Below are 18,678 nucleotides of genomic sequence, written 5' to 3'. Positions count from 1 at the left end.
ACAATGTGGTGCAGAATAAAATAGGATTAGGATACTTGTTTTATTTAGGTGCCAGTGATCGGCTACAGCTTGTGACATTCTTTCATGGCAATATGTTTTGACTCTGATCACTGACTCATCGTATTTTTACAGTGATATTTTTGTGAATGTAACTTATTTGTGTGGTATTAGGCGAGTTTCTATCTTACATTTATGTTCAGTGACTGCCAGGTGATGTGCTTTGAATGTAATGTTGCCGTATCTTCAATACAATCTGCGGTTTCATCTTTGAAGTATGCCTGCCTCATTTGTCCTAAATATGATAAATTATGGTGCACTGATCACTTCCTCATCTGATGTAAACAGAATATATTACACTTGAAAGGAAGGATTCCTTTTCCCCTCTATTACCCCCTTCAAAGTTTTAATAATTCAACCAGAAAATGTCTGTTCTGCTTGGTGGTCACAGGGCTCATAACTCAACACCCTCCCGCCGTCTCCCAGTCTCTCTCAGTTGTCCCACTGATTAGAGGTGGACAGCCTCCTCCTTCTGCTTTCTTCCCAAACTCCCTATTTCTCAGTCACTGAGTAGTCAGGAGAGTTTGTGTGGGAGCGATACATTCCAGTTTAATATTTGACTCTGAATCAGGGATGAAAAGGATGGGAGGGACCTACATGAGCAACAGAAAACAACAGAGGATGACTGCACCAAATGAGTAATACACTTCTGATGTCAATTTTAATGAAACAAATATCCTGTGCTTACAGGAAAGTATTAATGTCATTTTCACATGAACACTTACACTTACATGAGAGGTAAAAGAGTAATACATTAATTAAATACACAACCTGTCTAACTCAAAGTGATACTGCATTCATTGATTATATTTGATAGCTGACATAAGAGTCACTGTACATAACATGGCAGGAACACATTATAAACCAGCCCATCTGTGCTGCTGTGGAGACAAATGTAATCTGAAGGTGATGGAAGATGCAGGAGTGCTACGACGGCTGAGGTACTGGATTCGTAGCTGAAAAAAGAAATGGAAAATATTGTTATGTTGACCATTAATGTAATACCATGTAAAATGGTGCAGTATTGGTACCATTTTTTCTGACATAATAACCAAATTAGTGTTATTGGTGTGAAATTTTACCACTGCGTGTCTGAAATCTTCCAGCATGCACAAACCATGCGATGTGATTAAAATACACCCCTGCTTCTTCAAGAGACAAGTAATAAGCTAATATCTTGCACACTGTGCACATTCCTCTCTCTTGTGTTTTACTCACTTCCATTTTGAGCTGTTTATACGTGACTTTGAGTTATCTACAGCTAATTCCAGCAAGGACTTACCCACTTCACTGAGGTCCACTGTCTCTGCACAGCCCAGAAAGCGAGCCACATGTGGTGAGCAGGAGGAAGGTTGCCCCTGGTTTTCCCTGAGACATTGCTCAAACTCCATAAACTCCTTAGAACAGTCCTGTCTGATCTTCTGGATCACTGGGCTATCAAAACAAACGTAGGAGTTAGATACAAATATGCATTTTTTGCCCCCCAATTATCTTTCAATGTGGGTGTGAGGGTGTCAAGGGTCACATAGGAGTGAGTGCACAAGCATGTTGCAGCCTTACTGTGATGATGTGCATTGTGCAACCTTCATCTTCAGTTCATGACACTTGTGCTGCCATGTTGATGGGTTGGAGGCCACGCATGAACCATAAGCTTCCATTTCTTTGTGGCAGTACTTTGCCGTGATGTCCATAGCAGCCTGCCTGAGAGGTAACAGATGCAAGTGCTGTCATATATATATATATATATATATATATATATATATATATATATATATATATATATATATATATGTACACAGTCACCGGCCATTTCAATAGGTACACCTGTGAAATCTACTTCAATCCAATGCAAAAGCTCTTCCATAAATTCTACTTTTTTGTAGTTTATACATTTTCAGTTTTTGTTAACATTGTCATAAAAAGGTGATAATTCTGCTTTACTTTTATTACTGAGGTCGTAGAAAGTGGTGGTGGTGGTGGTGTACTGGGTTGCATTATATTGACTGGTGTTCCTAATATTTTGCTAACCTCATGTATATTAATGGAATGGACACAATATTAGGAACACCATTCAATGTAATTCACCCTAATACATCACCATCACCCACTATGACCTCAATACTAAACACAAAGCAGAATTATCACCTTCCTGACAATACCAGCAAATACTGAAACTGTATAAGTTATAGAATTTAAAGCAGAGCTGTTGTATTGGATTGCATTAGCTTCCACAAGTGTACCTAATAAAGAGGCCAGTGAGTGTATATGCCCAACAAACCTACCCAACTTCACATAACGAGCAGCAAAAAAGCAAATTAAACTTCGTAGATTTATTCAAAATGCATACATGATTCAAATAGCAAACGCCTTTATTTGCAGCATAAATCCAATTCATTGATTATAGAGAATGTGTTGAAATGTGCGGTATTTAAATGTCTTACATGTTGCTCTTTTAGGTTCGTCTCACACGATGAAGCTGATCAATCAAGGTTACAGTACGAGCACTTAAACATGTGGTGCCATGTCTGTCCTGCATCCACTGCCGCACACACCCTTTTAACATCTGATAGGAAATTATGAAACAGTACTTTAATTTGATTGGTTAAGGCTTGCGTCAATCATACGCTTTGGCCACGCCCCTACAATGACGACACAGCTATTAAAGGGATAGCTGCTTAATCGCATAATTACAGCATTAAAGAACAAATTATGTTTATATTTGATCAGATAAACTTTCTTATAGAGAAGTGGTGTGGCGTTTAACCTAAAAAACGCAATGTAAGTGTGTAAAAGATGATTATTTTTTGATTTTCCACGTTTAGCTGCGCTGTACTGAGAGAGCGTTACGTGTCTTTGCGTGTTTACGTATGCGGAAGCAACGGTCAGAGAACGAGCGATTCAGTAAACGGGCTGTGGAAGCTTCACCGAGACCCGCTCCGTGTGTTGAATCGTTATTTTTACCGACTACAGCACGACGGGGTGGCGGTGGATGATAGCGGGGGGCAGAGGGGCGAGCAAAGTAAAATGAACGACGCCAAGAAAGAGGGGAGAGTGGCTTCAGACGGGATGTATGGACCGGATGAGACGCAAATGGCCCCCTCTGTGAACCACAACCAGCATGACAGCGGCACCGGCGACGACCTGGTGAGCTCGGTGACGCTGTACAGGCGGAGGCCTCGGCTGCTGCACGGCACCGTCCTCCCGTTCCTGGCTGTCCTCTACCCCGGCTGGCTGTACGTGTGGTTAGGGGTGTACGGAGCCTCGGAGTACCCGGAGGCAGGCCTCCTGGCTCTAGCAGCTATCGGGATCGCGCACGTCCTCACGGCGCTCTCCGGTTATTGGTCTGTCCATGCGCACTGTTGGCTCACTTGTTCCAAGGTAAACATGAGTTATAACAACAATAACACAACTGAAGTGTACTGATGTGCATGAGTGAGTCCCTGTTTAGACCAGCATCCTTGTAGGTAGAGGTCAAAGGCCAGGATCAGCGTGAACCCAGGTGTCTGTGTCTTGCTTAAAGGAACTACAGATGGGCAGGTGTGGGGTTTGAGACCTTCAACAACACCATTTAATTTTATTGAGGGATGTGTGTGTAACCATTGCACTGACAGAGCTTTCATTTCCGTATTTTTATTTTCGTTTTAGTTCAGAAAATGTGTCAGAATTAGGTTTATTTCTGAGTATGTTTGCACATACAAGGAATTTGCCTTGGTGTTGTGGTGCATAGTCTTAAACAATATGAGAAAGACATACATTTAAAAAAAAAAAAAAAAAAAAAAAAAAAGTAAAATATGTGCTACAGATTAGATTTTAAATGAAAGAGGATGAGATGAAATGTATAAAATGCTGGAATAAACAGTATGCACTCACTGGCCACTTCATTAGTACACCTGTGCAATCTAATTCAATCCAATACAACAGCTCTGCTATAAATCCAACATTTAAGAAGCCCATACATTTTCAATTTTTGTTAACATTGTCAGGAAGGTGATAATTATATATATATATATATATATATATATATATATATATATATATATATATATATATATATATATATATATATATATATAGAGGGACCATCACCCACTATCACCTCAATAATAAATATATTAGATATATATATATATATATTAGATATATATATATATATATATATATATATATATATATATATATATATATATATATATATATATATATATATATATATATATATATATAATATATATCTAATATATTTATTATTGAGGTGATAGTGGGTGATGGTGGTGTACTAGGGTGCATTATATTGAATGGTATTCCTAATATTTTGTCCACTCCATTAACATAACATGAGAGAGGCAAAATATTAGGAACACCTGTCAATATAATGCACTCCAGTATGCCACCACCACTTAGAACGACCTCAGTAATAAACATAAAGTAGAACTATCGCTTTTTTGGATAGTGTTAACAAACACTGAAAATGTATAAACTTATACAAAGTTTAATTTATAGCAGAGCTTTTATATTTGATTGAATGCGATTACACAGGTGTACCTAATAAAGTGGCCGGTGAGCAATGCAGTGATGCAGTGTTCAACCATGAATAATAATAATAACAACAATAATACAAGTTGTGTTAATGTTACGTACCATGTATAGAGATTATCTGGGGCTTGTGGACCTAATATCCTGGATACATGTATTTATAACACTTTTATCAAACATTGAATATGCTATGTTTTCATTCTGCCACAGAGGTTTAAAAACCTACATGACACTCTCATCTCATCAATCTTACATGAAGTTTCAATAGTGGATAATGATAAAGTAAGAAAACCATTAAGCATTAATTGAACTGAAGCTGTTATTTTCAACTAGCATTCCACTTTATTCATTTTGGGATCAGATTTTTCTGGTAACGCCATTTTGCACTGTCAATTTAACAGGTGAATTTGTTCTTCATGACACAATATTTAAAGTAATACCTGATCATAAATAGTAATCAACATGTTGCTTTTTGTGTATTCCATCTGTAAGCAGTTATACAAGATATTATAGATTCTCCTGGAAAATACATTTTAGATTTGCATCAACTCTTCAAAGATGCAGTCAAATAAAAACGCTATGACTGAGCTTGATTTTCATATTGATCAAGCAACTGTATGTCAGGGCTGTATGTCTGATAAAAGATAAGCTAAGCTGCAGAGGCACACAGCTCTACCAAAAATAACAGTGACGTGACACAGTGTGTGAGTTTGTCACCTGTTCATTTGTATACACAGGAACTAGATCCAAACAAGGCTATGCTGGCAAAGGTTATACCCACCCCCAATAACGGATCTGCTGAGCTCGTAGCACTACAGAGGGACCAGGTGAGTTCTTATTTTTTTTCTCTGAGCATGCTCCAAGATGTCTCAGTGAGTAACATTCAAGATCTCTCATTCCCTGATTGCAAAGATCACGTTTTGACACACAAGTTTACCAGTTGTTTAACATCCAGTCACTGCAGTGTCTGTATAAACTGTAAAATTGCCATCACTTATTATTTCCATTTGTGATTGGACATGTTGTCTAAAGAAACATATCACTATTTTGATACTCTTCTGTTTTTTAGAGGAAATCATGATCATTGTCACATTGTCATACTAAATCTTAACTTAGATTTAAACTAGTGAGCTAACTCTTTCTCTTGTGTTCAGGGGGACATCTTAGAAAATACTACTACACCTTTCTTGAATGAAGGCTGGCATTTACATTTTCTCTCTTTCTCTTCTACTGACCAACAGGATGAAAATGGAGAGGGGATTTTGTCTTTTGAGTTTCAAAAGATTTGCTACACCTTTGACCACAACGAAAAGAAATGTTTCCTTCCAATTGCATTTCCCATCAACCACCCAATGGGCCACTTTCAGTCTTGGCGTGGCTACCAGGAGGAGACTGAACTCAGAGCGGCAGAAAAGCGCTATGGCACCAACCGTGCTGAGATGATGGTGCCAGATTTCCTCGAGCTATTTAAAGAGAGGGCCACAGCTCCCTTTTTTGTTTTCCAGGTATGTGTGCTAGGGAAAGTTTTATATAATTTCACATGTTTTGTTGTAAAAATTGCTTTTGAAGTTATACTATGCAGGATTCAAAGTCGGCTGCTCCTCCTAGCTCAACAAGTAAGTGAGAGATAGCAGCGGTGGTTGAGCAAGCTAGAGAGTGAATGAAGAGACAGCATTGTTGAGAATCCATGAATCAGATACATTCAATTCAGACACAAGCAGACACACAGACCTGAAGCTCTTTATTCATCCATGACACAGAGACAGAGACATCAGTCCCAAACATACACCCTGTGCATTGTTATTGGCTGGGGGCTACAAACCAACTGCCCAAAGGTTGATGCCCTGAAGCGTCCTGAAAACAGCAACATAAACAGAAAACACAGGCTGACAGCAGAGTCTCTGCAGATACATTCACAACCATACCCTCCTTGTGGGTCATAAGTGATGAATACTTTGATGATTAAATTGTTGACCTACCCATATAAAGTCAGCTGTCCTCTGCCATTCAACAGGTGTTCTGTGTGGGGCTGTGGTGTTTGGATGAGTACTGGTACTACAGTGTTTTTACACTGTTCATGCTGGTGGCATTTGAAGCCTCCCTGGTCCAGCAGCAAATGAGGAATATGTCTGAGATCCGCCGCATGGGGAACAAGCCCTACATGATCCAGGTAAGCTTTGACACATTTGGATTTTAGTATACAGAAATGATAAACAAACATTTTATTTTGCACCACAAAACTCTATCAACAGTATATTTCTCACGTCTTTAAAGTATCCCACTTAAAGTTAGTGTATTTTCTGACAGGTGTACCGTAACCGCAAGTGGAGACCAATATCAAGTGATGATCTTGTCCCTGGTGACATCGTCTCAATAGGTAAGTGCCCTTTCAACATTTTATTACTTCTCTCGACACTATGTGATGCTGTCGGTGTTTCACATGTGTATTCTCGGCTTCACAGGACGTTCGCCTCAGGACAACTTGGTACCCTGTGATGTGCTGCTACTCAGGGGCCGATGCATTGTGGATGAGGCCATGCTGACCGGAGAGTCTGTGCCTCAGATGAAGGTTAGAGGCAAACTTACATACATAATAAACCCAGTGCTGAGGGCAGCGACTTTTGAGTGTAAACCTCAATTAATGTCATGATAACTATAATTACAAATGTGTTACGTGTCATAATAATAACATAGTAATCATAATAACTGCTGATATTATGGGGTGTGTAGGAGCCAGTGGAGGACTTGGACCCAGAGAGGATCCTGGATCTTCAGACAGATTCTCGACTCCACATCATCTCTGGGGGGACAAAAGTGGTCCAACATAGCCCCCCTTTAAAGGCCAGCGCTGGACTCAAACGTAAGTGAATATTCCTCTTATGATTTATCTGTTAACAATAACATATTTTGGTGAATCAGTAATTCAACAGTACGTCTGTCTTCCATCTTTTTAAAACGAGTTTCAAGCTCATTTATCTTTTCCTTAATGTTGTGTGCAGCTGTAGACAACGGCTGTGTGGCCTATGTGCTGAGAACAGGATTCTACACCTCTCAGGTGAGGAGCTGCTGTAGTGTCTTTATTTTATATTTAGCTATTTTTCTATATTTGTATCAGACATCACGTCACTGAAGGACACATTGAGCCAGCTGTGAATGTCTGCTTACTGTGTGGACAAACTTGCTTCCAGGGTAAACTATTGCGGACCATCCTCTTTGGTGTGAAGAGAGTGACAGCAAACAACCTGGAGACATTCATCTTCATCCTCTTCCTCCTTGTGTTTGCAATCGCTGCAGCCGTCTATGTGTGGGTAGAAGGTGAGGTGCACAGGGTGGACTGTAACTGTAATTTAACACAGACATAATCATAGTCAAAGTCACAGCTAATAGCTGGAGGTGAGGGCATAAGTAATATCTAATTAGGACTATCTTTGTTCTTACTCCTTCTTCTTACTCCCTCAGGGACCAAAGATGTCAGCAGGAACCGCTACAAGCTGTTTCTGGAGTGTACGCTTATCCTCACCTCAGTGGTTCCACCAGAACTCCCCATAGAGCTTTCTCTGGCAGTTAACACATCTCTTATCGCTCTGGCTAAACTTTGTAAGTCTCTGTGTGTTCCTGTTCTGCATATATGTAGAGAGCTGCATGAAACAACCTATAACATAAGCTTGCAACAGCTGTGATTCATTTGAGTCTTCTTTTCCTCCTCTTGCTCAGATGTATTCTGTACAGAGCCCTTCAGGATACCATTTGCAGGGAAAGTGGAGGTTTGCTGTTTTGACAAAACCGGAACACTGACTAGTGACAGTCTGGTGGTACGAGGAGTAGCAGGCCTCAGGTAGACACTGTCCTCCATTCTTAGCGGTTACCAATCCAGCCTAATTTGTGATGTTCAAATGCAAACCACTCTGTGCTATATTTTAAGTTAGTTACAATTTGCGTTTATGACAGAGAGGGGAAGGAGGTGATGCCGGTGTCTGAGATCCCAGTTGAGACACATCGTGTAGTGGCCACCTGTCACTCACTAGTCACTCTGGATGATGGACAGCTGGTCGGAGATCCGCTGGAGAAGGCCATGCTAACTGCTGCTGACTGGACCCTCACTAAAGGTACAAGGAAATTACCTTCACGAAAAGTAAAGTTCAAATCAGTGGCAGCTGTGTGTGAGAGAACACGCTCATTGATGTGTTGGGCGGCATACAGTTACACGTCCCTCTCGAATTTGCATGTATTTTTGAATGCAGTTCAGTCTTTGTGGCTGCACCAAAGCTGTTTTGCTTTTTTGTGTAATGCAACCAGTGCACCTTAAAGTAATGCTTGTCTTCAATGGCAGGGAAATATTTCCTCATTATAACTGTATATGTTACACAGTAAATGACGTGTTAGTGGCCTCACTTACAAAAAGAAAAAGATGATTATCCATTTGAATACCTTTGCTCTTAATGTCAAAAGGCATAACTGTGTGTGTGCCTCACTGACACTCATGTCTTTGATCAGATGAAAAGGTATTCCCACGTAGCATCAAAACCCAGGGACTTAAGATCCACCAGCGTTTCCACTTTGCGAGCGCTCTGAAGAGGATGTCAGTCCTGGCCTCCTACGAGAAATTGGGATCTACTGAACTCTGCTACATATCAACTGTCAAAGGAGCACCAGAGACACTCAGAGGAATGGTACATATGTATAACATCCTTACTACATACTCCATGGTTTATCCAATACATGCCTTCATACCTTTGTTCTAACGTGGCTGTGATTGTAGTTTCCAGAGTGTCCGGCGAATTATGATGAAGTCCACAAGGAAATGTCACGAGAAGGGGCTAGAGTACTGGCATTGGGTTACAAAGAGATGGGACACCTCAGTCATCAACAGGTTCTTATTTAATTTTACTCAAAACTTCTCTCTGAATAGATTTCTTTGGATTGATGAGAATAGATTTTACTTGAAACTGATATGGATGTTGTTGTGTCACACAGGTCCGGGAGATGAGTCGCAATTCTCTGGAATGCGACTTGACTTTCGTCGGGTTCATGGTTGTATCCTGTCCCCTCAAGAGCGACAGCAAGGCTGTCATCAAAGAGATCCAGGAAGCATCTCATCATGTAAATAAGCTGCTAATGCACACATACACACACACAAACTGAAACTGCTTGATATTTAAGATTGATGATTCCTCTTCTTCTGCTGTCAGGTGGTGATGATCACAGGTGACAACCCTTTAACAGCATGCCATGTAGCAAGAGAGCTCCACTTCATCCAGAAAGAGCACACACTTATATTGCAGCCAGGCCCCAGTCAGGGTACGTCATCAATTTACAATATCACATTTATTTCTTGAGAGAACAATGTCAATATTTAAATTTGAGCGAAACAGCACAAGGATTTTTGTAGTGATATATTTGCAGTAGATAATATGATCAAGGACTTACACATATAGTGCAAAATTATGTACGACTGATGTTTTTTTTTTTTTCCAGGTAAGTGGCAGTGGGAGTCCATTGATGGTACTGTGCAGGTACCACTGCCCCCTCCCTCTGTTTCCTCATTTGTGCATCAGTTTGACCTGTGTGTAACAGGGGAGGGGCTGGCAAGACTGTGCTGTGACCCTCGGCTACTCCACACCCTCTTGCCTCACATAAGAGTGTTTGCCCGTGTCAGTCCAAAGCAGAAGGTAGGTCAAAAGAAAAAGCAGCAAATGGAAGTCTCTTGAAAGTTTACTCTTTAAAAAAAAGCCCACTATAAAAGACTGCAAAAAATTAACTATTAGAAACAGACGTCATATTTCTGGGTCCCGTTTGGTGTGTAGTGGTGTGTATTTTCACTACAGCTGTTGACACCTGGTCATACATAGACAGCATGACATTATGTAGAGGTTTTAAACAATACCTATAATGGACTTATATTGCAGAAAATGCTGTATTGGTCATTTGGATTGTGTAACTAAGTTCACCAATAATACATTGAGATCCTTCATAGAGGAGGTAGAATTAAGGAAGAAGATTGTAGTACAATTGCAACCTAAAATATGTGATTTATTTTAAGTAAGGGATATTACTAATTTTTTCCTCATGGGAATTGGAAAAAAACTTAAGTTTATGTCTTTGGGGTTGTTCAGGGGCATTTTGGGAGATGAAGGGAATCATTATTGTTAGTATGACAGATTGATGGTGTATAAAAAAAGGACTTTAACAGTGTTTTGGAAGTATAAAGCTGTTTGTCTATTGTGTTTCAGGAATTTGTGATCACCAGTCTTAAGGGGCTGGGTTACGTGACACTGATGTGTGGGGATGGTACAAATGATGTTGGAGCTCTCAAGCATGCCCACATAGGTAAGATTTGCCGATCACATGACTAAATTTCTATGTGTCACTATACTGTATGACAATTTTCTTTTTCCCTCAGGTGTGGCACTGTTAGCCAACGCTCCTGAGCGCATGCCTGATAGAAAGAAACGGGGGAGAGAGAAGGAGGCTCCCATAACAGAAACCAGACCTTCACCACCTGTCAGTTCAGGAGGGAAATTAAGCTCCAGGGCAGCCAGACAAAGAGTGATGGCTCAGAGAGAAGAGCAGCTTGCGGCACAAAAGGTGTGTGTCTTTGTAATATACTGAAAGTACAAGTGCCTCCTTTCTGATTCTAGGCCTGCAGTCCAAATTATAGGTTAAAAAAAAGGAGATTACACTTGCCTTTGATTGAAATAATAAACTAGCAGTGATCTAGTCTAAATGTCAGGGTATGTTCTTTAACAGGAGAGGATCAGTCAAGTCTTACGTGAACTTGAAGAGGACCAGATACAAATAGTAAAACTGGGTGATGCCTCCATCGCTGCCCCCTTCACCTCCAAACTCTCCTCCATACAGTGCAGTGAGTAACACGTTTGTTATTTCAGCCTTTGACACAGTTGGCAAAGATCCAAACATAAAACTGCCCCCAACATCTGAAACTTGTCACGTAATCTTTTTCCACAGTCTGCCATGTAATAAAGCAAGGCCGCTGTACTCTGGTGACAACACTACAGATGTTTAAGATCCTTGCTCTCAACGCCCTGGTGTTAGCTTACAGCCAGTCTGTACTCTACCTCGAGGGGGTCAAGTTCAGCGATTTCCAAGCAACCCTGCAGGGCCTGCTGCTGGCCGGATGCTTCCTCTTCATCTCTAGGTCAAAGGTGAGAATGTATATAAGGATGTACAGATACTGCATGTATGTGATTTAGCCAAGTTAATCTTTTAAAAAAAAAAGATTTTGTTGGCATAGACGCCTTTATTTAGCAGTAGACCGACAGGAAACATGAGAGAGAGGGGGGTGTGACATGCAGCAAAGGACCTCCGATTGGGATTCGAACTGGGGTCTGCTGCGTATATGGCATGCACTCTAACCACTCGACCACCCAAGTTAATCTTTACTGACACATCCTGATTGTATATGACAGCAATCAAATTAATTTTTTTTCCCTCCTGTTTATGCAGCCACTGAAAACATTGTCTCGAGAGCGGCCCTTACCAAACATCTTCAATCTTTATACGGTGTTGACTGTGCTGCTGCAGTTTACTGTTCACTTCTGTAGTCTGGTGTTCCTTTACAAAGAGGCACAGAGCAGAAGTCCTCCAAGGTAAGAGATGCGAAGAGAGGAAACAAGTGAACAGCAGCTCTGCTTTTACAAATTAAAACTTGACATTTCTTTTGTCCTTTCTCTGCAGAGAGGATCGATTTGCAGACCTATACAAAGAGTTTGAACCCAGCTTAATCAACAGCACCGTGTATATAATGTCCATGGCCATGCAGATGGCCACCTTTGCCATTAACTACAAGGTACTTGTTCTCATTGCTGTTATTTGTTCCTGCATTCTCTAAAGTATAATTGACTATTTTATGATCAATAATTTAGTGGCTAGTTGAGTATTGACCAAGTACATATATATTATTCTTACATTTTATGTACTCAATGCATTTCTTGTTGTGTTGAATAGGGTCATCCTTTCATGGAGTCTCTCAGCGAGAATCGACCACTATTATGGAGTATCGCTCTGTCTGGTTTAGCGATTGTGGGACTTCTTACTGGTTCCTCACCAGAATTCAACGAACAGTTTGCCCTTGTAGATATTCCAACTGAGGTGAGCAGACATAATGAGTCTTTTGACTTATTTTACGATATATTGTTTTGCTGCTATAGCCTTGTAACAATGCTGTACCCAATGAGGTAACCTGCTTCCTATTTACTTCCTTGCAGTTCAAATTAATCATTGCCCAGGTTCTGGTGGTGGACTTTGTCGTCGCTCTGCTGGTGGACCGTGTCCTGCAGTTCCTGCTTGGCAAAGGAACTCTCAGGCTGCCTTGTTGAACTCAGTGCCAACAGTGACCGCTTCCCTTATCAACCAAACTGTAAAGGGAGAGAAGACATTGGAGAATGAAGAGAATTAAAGCTGTGTGACAAGCACAAGACAGCTGAGACAGTCATGGCGTGCAGTACTGTACACTCCGTGTATCCCTTCCCTCGTCTTACTCTGCCCCTTCCCACCTATCTCTGTTTCTGCTCTGTGTTTAAATTCTTTTTCCTGTTGTCTTAAATTCTTCCCTTTTTCTACACTTAAGTCTTTTTCTTCCCCGCCCTCCCTCCCCTCCCCGCTGCTCTACAAGGCCATGAAGACAGCAGTATTGAGTGGAGTGCAAGACTGTGTGCCAGCCAGAGTGAAACATACAGGCACACAAAAGAGGCATTCTCCAAGAGAATTGCAAAGTGTTTTGGTTTTTTTGATTCCTCTCCTTGATTTTGTAAAAAGTGAAAAACATCTCTAACAGACTTATAAAAAGACTTACAAATACAAATCATGAAGTCTGTCAAGTGTTTTGTCATCTTACAAGTACTGATGTGTCTGCACATGGAAGCGCTGAGCATGCCCAGCTGGTCATGAATTATCATGTTTACAGAAATAGGTAAGTAAGGAGTGATGGGGTAAAATATACAAGAAATGTATCTAATGAAACCTTTCGTCTCATCGGGTGCATGACACAGGCCAAAATGAAACATGCCCTTTCATTATTTTTACAAGGACAATGCACATGACCAGATTGACCATTTAAACAACATTAAAACAAACACACAAAATCAGAATAGCAAAAAGCAGGCATCTGGATACCCAGAAACCTGTATTTCCGTCTAAGAGGCAATCGTAAAAACTTATTCATACTTATTAATATGTGGTATTTTGTCCATTTACTATAAACTGCAATTTCCAATACATCTCTTTTATGAGGGTGTTAAGTTGGAGATAATGAGTGTATTGATGTGTAAAAGGTCAGCCCATAAACTGAAATGATAGAAACACAAGAAATGAGAAAATAACACATATCGTCATAGGTGAGTGTGGTTTCCTGAAAAGCTCGGGTGTTTGTAAATTATGACTGGATGAGGGTAATGTATGAATGAAAACTAGTGAGAGAGGTGATTGAGTGTTACTCAGTTGTGTTTTTGTCAGATACCACTGCTATATTGCCAACAAAAAATATATATATAGCAAACACAAATAACCAGTGTTTGGGAAATGCCATAAAGGGGTCAAAGCTATTGAGCACAAGCTCTTGACTTCTGGAGGCCAAGGCATTAGAGCAATATTCTGCTAGATACCAGAAATCCAACTAATGAGAACAAAGACGGTCAGGGCCCCAGGTGCCCCTTTGAACTTACAGGTCAACACTGGCTCTTAACTTGATCCAGGGGGATCTAAACCAGAGGACTGGATTCCTCTACCATCAAAGGCCATGTATTTACAGAAACATGTTATTACAGCTCATTCAGTATCATAAAGTACTCAATTACTAAATTATTGTCTCTAGTGGATTTCAATGTCCTATTCCTCGGCATCATACTGTTTTGTGTAAAAGATTAAACTCAAGGAAAACTTTTGTAGGCATTCAACAACCATGAGATTTGACTTTGGTCAAAATCAGTGTTAGGGAGTAACTAGTTATATTTAATGGCATGAATGAATACATTTTCAAATGAGAAATAAATCTGTCTGTATAAGAAATGATCTCCGTTATAAATCATGTCAGTATCCGTGAAAAACACCTGAATTTAGATTTTGGTGGGCTTATTGGGCACACTATTAAGTAACTGAAAGTTACACTACTCATTCTGAAAAACATGAATAATTGTGGGGGTTTTTTGTATAATGAAAATGTAAATGTAGCTTTAATTGCCGTCACACTACATTTCCCATAATGCATAGCTCCGTAAAGGGGTTTGGCTTGTTGAGCGCGGGTGAAGAAAACTATTTGAAAGAAAAGATGGCGGAAAAACAACCAGAGACTGAACAAAATGGGTTTGTATCTTATCTTTTTTCCAACAGTTGCTACAAGCGAGACAACAATGTTGAGAAAATACAGGAAAGTTTTTTTTAAGCTAAATTGTTATTTTTTTGTCTGAGTTTCCCCAAAAGCAAATTGAGCCTCTGTGCTTATTAACATTACGTCAAATGTTGTCAGCGAACAACAACAAGAATGTTTGACGGTCTTACATGTTTTCTCTGTGTCTAAAGTAAAATTATGAAGTAGCTAATCTTAAAAAAATGATCTTGCAGTTGCGGAAATGTCGCTGTTGCTGATACTCAGAATGAGGTAAGACATTTGTACTGACATGCAAACTTGACATTAGCTAGAAAACAGCACCCCAGCTAATCCATGAGCTAACAGCTTGCTAATCATTGCAAACGAGTCACTGCTGCTTAGTTAGTTTTTTGTGTGTGATCTGTGTGTGTATTACAAGGTGGACTCGGTGAATCAGACACGCAAAAGATGCTCATTCACAAGCCCCGACTCAGCCCCTCCACACAAATCTCCCCGAACCGACGTCCAGTCACCCACCACCACACAGACACCAGAGACAGGAGATGCACACTCAGAGACAGACAAACAAGAAATGCAGACAGAAACCACGGAGGGACCTACAAGTCCACCTGGTAGCCCCACTGCAAGGAGAAAATCCTGGAGGAGAGCTACTCTAACTCGACGCAGTCTCCCTGCCCTCCCAAACCCATATCAGGGTGAGTTGAGAGTGTGGCTTTCTCACCCATTTGTAGTACGTAAAAAAAAATTAAAAAAAGACACTAAATGATAATTTGTTTTCATCAGTTTAAATATCTGTATTTGTGTGTTTTGTGTAGTTTTGTGCAGGAGCATAAGTACATCCTTATCACAGCAAGAGAGGCTGGAAAAATTGATGGAGGCTGCGATGAAGGTGAGTTCAAAAGGTCCTATCTACACTCACCAGCCACTTCATTAGGTACACCTGTACAACCTAATGTAGTCCAATACAAGAGCTCTGCCACAAACTCTGCTTTTATGAAGCAGACGTTTTTGTTGTTTATTATTGAGGTTGCAGTGGATGGATTGCATTATCTTGAAAAGTGTTCCTAATATTTTTCCCCCCTCAAGTATTTTAATGGAGTAGATAAAATATTAGGAATTACAATGAATATAATGCACCATAGTACACCACCACCACCCACTATGACCATAGTAATAAACATTAAGTAGAATTATCACCAATATCAGCAAAAACTGGAAATGTCTTTGCTTCGTAAAAGCAAAATTTGTGGTAGATCTGTTGCATTGGATTGCATTAGATTGCACGGGTGTACCTAATGCAGTGGCCGGTGAGTGTATAGTATTAACTTCACTGGGATAAACCTAACAAGATGTGAAAAAAGTAGCAGTCTGCTTATAAGTTGCTTTCATCTAGGTGTGATTGGCTGTGATGAATTTCTTTTTTCACTTAACTGAATTTCATTGGAAAGGGAATTGAATGATGAACCAGTTGGTGCTTAACGAAACATAAGGCTGTAGCCATAATGAGTTAACTGTAAGGTTAGTGGTTACAGTAGTCTATAGGGCCACATACAGTTAATTGACATTGCTCATAACTCACATTTCTAATGGATCTCTCTCTAATCAACTCTCTGCTTTGTCTCAAGCTGGCAATAGAAAGAACTCAAAATTTGATCCAGTCAGTACCAAATTCGTCAATGGAGTCTTTTGAAAAACAAGGTTAGTGCTTGCACTGCTTAATTTTGTACATATTTCACAGAGCTTTTTTACTTCAGCTAAATGTCTGTCATAGAAATACTTATTTTAGTAATCTCTATACTCTGTCTTCTTTGGTGTAGTTGAGCACATGCAGAAGGAGTGGGGTTGTCTGGCCAAAAGCATACGCAGTGAACCACAGAGTCATCAACTTCCTGCCAGTGTGGCTAGGTATTGAAAGTTGTTTGATTTATTTTGCACTCTTTTGGGCTTATATTTATTGTTTTGTTATTTTGTATTTGTATTTAATACTGCATTTCTACTTATGTTATTTGATGTCAGTTCTAGTGATCCCGAAGCGCAGAGAGCTGTGGAAAAAATCCAGAAAGCCATCAACAGGTATATTTATTGTTATTTTGTAATGTAACTTATATAGTTTTATTTTCAAAGATTAGTTACCAGACACAGACTATTCATACAAACCAAATATAAAGCAAACATAGTGTGATTCACCACACAAGGCTCCTTTTTTTTTTACTAATCTGTGCTGTGTTTTAGGCTTCAGGCTGAATGTAAGGCTTGGGAAGTACTGCAGAACAAACACCAGAGTAAGGCAGAAGAATTGGAAAGGTGAAAATGTTTGCTGTCATTGAGGAATACAAAGTGTTGATATTGTCTTCTAAAAGTTGTGCCAATAATGTTTTCTCTATTTGTTACAGCAAAGTGGAGCAGGGACAAGAGAGAGGTGTATCATTAGACTCTACATCTGTGGCCCAGTCCTCACAGTACCAATTCATCCAGAGCAAACCTGATTACCGCGCTGTCCTAAGTAGACAACGGCCAATGCTTGACACTATGGAGATGATTGTACGTTTGAAATTACATTTTTATATTACTACTAAAAACTAAATCAAATGTTCTAATAGGCCATCTGTATAGTAAAACATTAAAGCTAGCAAAAAAACAATAGAGGAAGAACTATTTGGCTGTTAGAGTGATGAAACACCAACAAATCTTGAATAGATTAAAGGTCCTGAAACCCTGTTTATAATCGTATTACTATGATAATAAGGTACAACAAGAACAATTATCTGCTGTAGTTTGAACAGATGTGTTTTTGGCCTTTGTGTGGCTCAGTTGAAATAAGGTGTACCAATCAGGGTTTCAAATGTGATGACAGTTGTAGAGCTGTATGCTTATCAAACTGCAGAGTAGCTGAGTTATTGAGTGTGGGACTCTGGATAAATAAGAATGCATTTTCCTAAATATAACTTTTATCGTTGATTATTTAGTCATGAATATTTAATGCTACAGAAAAAAATACTTAAGTTTAATGTCAAGATTTCAGGAGGATTAAACTATTCCTTGAATATGAAGATACCTGACCTCATCAAAAACATTGGAAACCTGATTTTTTTTTGTGTGTATATGTGTGCTTGATCTTTTTATCTGTAGATGGACATTCAACGTAAGATGGTCAGAGAACTTCTGGCTATCAAGAAGCAGTCACAGTTATCTGTGAAAAATACCAGTGCCCGATTGGGTAATGATTTTCTTTATTTGTAATCCTTTGTATGAAATTATTTTGGTCCTCTAACCAATGATTTGCAGTCTAAATTCATTTTTGTTACTTTTTTTCCCAACAGCTGCAGAGGCGGGATTCCAGACTCTTTCACCTGACCCCATCAGGAACTTAATGGCTGCACCTCTATCATCGGCAACTACATAGTCATTCTGGCTGGAGGCAAGCGCGAGCAACCAGCCCTCTACTGGACCATGTTTTTTAATGACTTGTATATGAAGCCCATATATGTGTACTAGTTTCTTCTCCTCTGTCTTTCCTGACATGTTTTATAACACATTTTATGCTTTCCATGTCAGAACACTTTGATCCGCAGCAGCAGGATTCATATTAGAGCTAGTTGAGGTAATTCATGCTTTTAACCAGCAGGCGGCAGTGGCTGTTTATATAAAATTGTAACATGCCTAGTGAATGACTGGAGTGGATTTTTCTGTTATGCCTTAATTAAAAGCATTCTCAGCTGTGTAAACTGGAACTGCCAAGAGAAACA

The 18,678-nt window shown here is 39.7% G+C and overlaps 3 protein-coding genes across 3 annotated transcripts; 2 read left to right on the top strand and 1 right to left on the bottom strand.

The window, feature by feature from the left end:
- Nucleotides 1–692: 692 nt before the first annotated feature.
- LOC134000299 (coiled-coil-helix-coiled-coil-helix domain-containing protein 5) lies at nt 693–2,626 on the bottom strand. Its single transcript, XM_062439670.1, has 4 exons — nt 2,499–2,626; nt 1,618–1,758; nt 1,340–1,491; nt 693–1,013 (listed from the first exon to the last, which is right to left on the bottom strand). Coding segments are annotated over exons 1-4 (324 nt in total). The 5' UTR covers nt 2,501–2,626; the 3' UTR covers nt 693–984.
- Nucleotides 2,627–2,817: 191 nt separating this feature from the next.
- On the top strand, nt 2,818–13,402 carry atp13a1 (ATPase 13A1). Its single transcript, XM_062439615.1, has 25 exons — nt 2,818–3,435; nt 5,328–5,417; nt 5,832–6,095; nt 6,605–6,760; nt 6,898–6,967; nt 7,053–7,159; nt 7,321–7,450; nt 7,590–7,645; nt 7,779–7,905; nt 8,050–8,187; nt 8,305–8,425; nt 8,539–8,696; nt 9,085–9,260; nt 9,350–9,460; nt 9,565–9,690; nt 9,780–9,888; nt 10,066–10,259; nt 10,821–10,917; nt 10,991–11,175; nt 11,338–11,452; nt 11,557–11,753; nt 12,055–12,197; nt 12,286–12,397; nt 12,556–12,699; nt 12,816–13,402. Exons 1-25 carry the CDS (start codon nt 3,082–3,084, stop codon nt 12,924–12,926), a joined length of 3,591 nt encoding a protein of 1,196 aa, XP_062295599.1. The 5' UTR covers nt 2,818–3,081; the 3' UTR covers nt 12,927–13,402.
- A 1,465-nt stretch (nt 13,403–14,867) lies between these two features.
- On the top strand, nt 14,868–18,678 carry LOC134000284 (kinetochore-associated protein DSN1 homolog). The gene is made up of 11 exons (XM_062439648.1): nt 14,868–14,907; nt 15,166–15,202; nt 15,351–15,627; nt 15,748–15,821; nt 16,558–16,630; nt 16,750–16,837; nt 16,949–17,005; nt 17,165–17,236; nt 17,326–17,473; nt 18,062–18,149; nt 18,253–18,678. The coding sequence occupies exons 1-11, from the start codon at nt 14,873–14,875 to the stop codon at nt 18,333–18,335; spliced, it is 1,032 nt and encodes a 343-aa protein (XP_062295632.1). The 5' UTR covers nt 14,868–14,872; the 3' UTR covers nt 18,336–18,678.

Source organism: Scomber scombrus, chromosome 18, assembly GCF_963691925.1.
Source record: "Scomber scombrus chromosome 18, fScoSco1.1, whole genome shotgun sequence".
In the NCBI taxonomy this organism is placed as follows: domain Eukaryota; kingdom Metazoa; phylum Chordata; class Actinopteri; order Scombriformes; family Scombridae; genus Scomber; species Scomber scombrus.
The sequence above is the reverse complement of the archived record's forward strand: the minus strand, read 5'-3'. Positions and strand labels throughout refer to the sequence as shown.

Excerpts from the sequence above, each read along its gene's own strand:
- LOC134000299 (XM_062439670.1), bottom strand. Across the intron at positions 1,492-1,617 it reads GCACAATGCACATCATCACA|CCCAGTGATCCAGAAGATCA; the intron begins GTAAGGCTGCAA and ends TTGTTTTGATAG. Across the intron at positions 1,014-1,339 it reads AGTGGACCTCAGTGAAGTGG|CTACGAATCCAGTACCTCAG; the intron begins GTAAGTCCTTGC and ends TTCTTTTTTCAG.
- atp13a1 (XM_062439615.1), top strand. The coding sequence starts at position 3,082 with ATGAACGACGCCAAGAAAGAGGGGAGAGTGGCTTCAGACGGGATGTAT. Across the intron at positions 3,436-5,327 it reads GTTGGCTCACTTGTTCCAAG|GAACTAGATCCAAACAAGGC; the intron begins GTAAACATGAGT and ends TTGTATACACAG. Across the intron at positions 6,761-6,897 it reads ACAAGCCCTACATGATCCAG|GTGTACCGTAACCGCAAGTG; the intron begins GTAAGCTTTGAC and ends ATTTTCTGACAG.
- LOC134000284 (XM_062439648.1), top strand. The coding sequence starts at position 14,873 with ATGGCGGAAAAACAACCAGAGACTGAACAAAATGG. Across the intron at positions 17,237-17,325 it reads AAGGCAGAAGAATTGGAAAG|CAAAGTGGAGCAGGGACAAG; the intron begins GTGAAAATGTTT and ends TATTTGTTACAG. Across the intron at positions 17,474-18,061 it reads TTGACACTATGGAGATGATT|ATGGACATTCAACGTAAGAT; the intron begins GTACGTTTGAAA and ends TTTTATCTGTAG.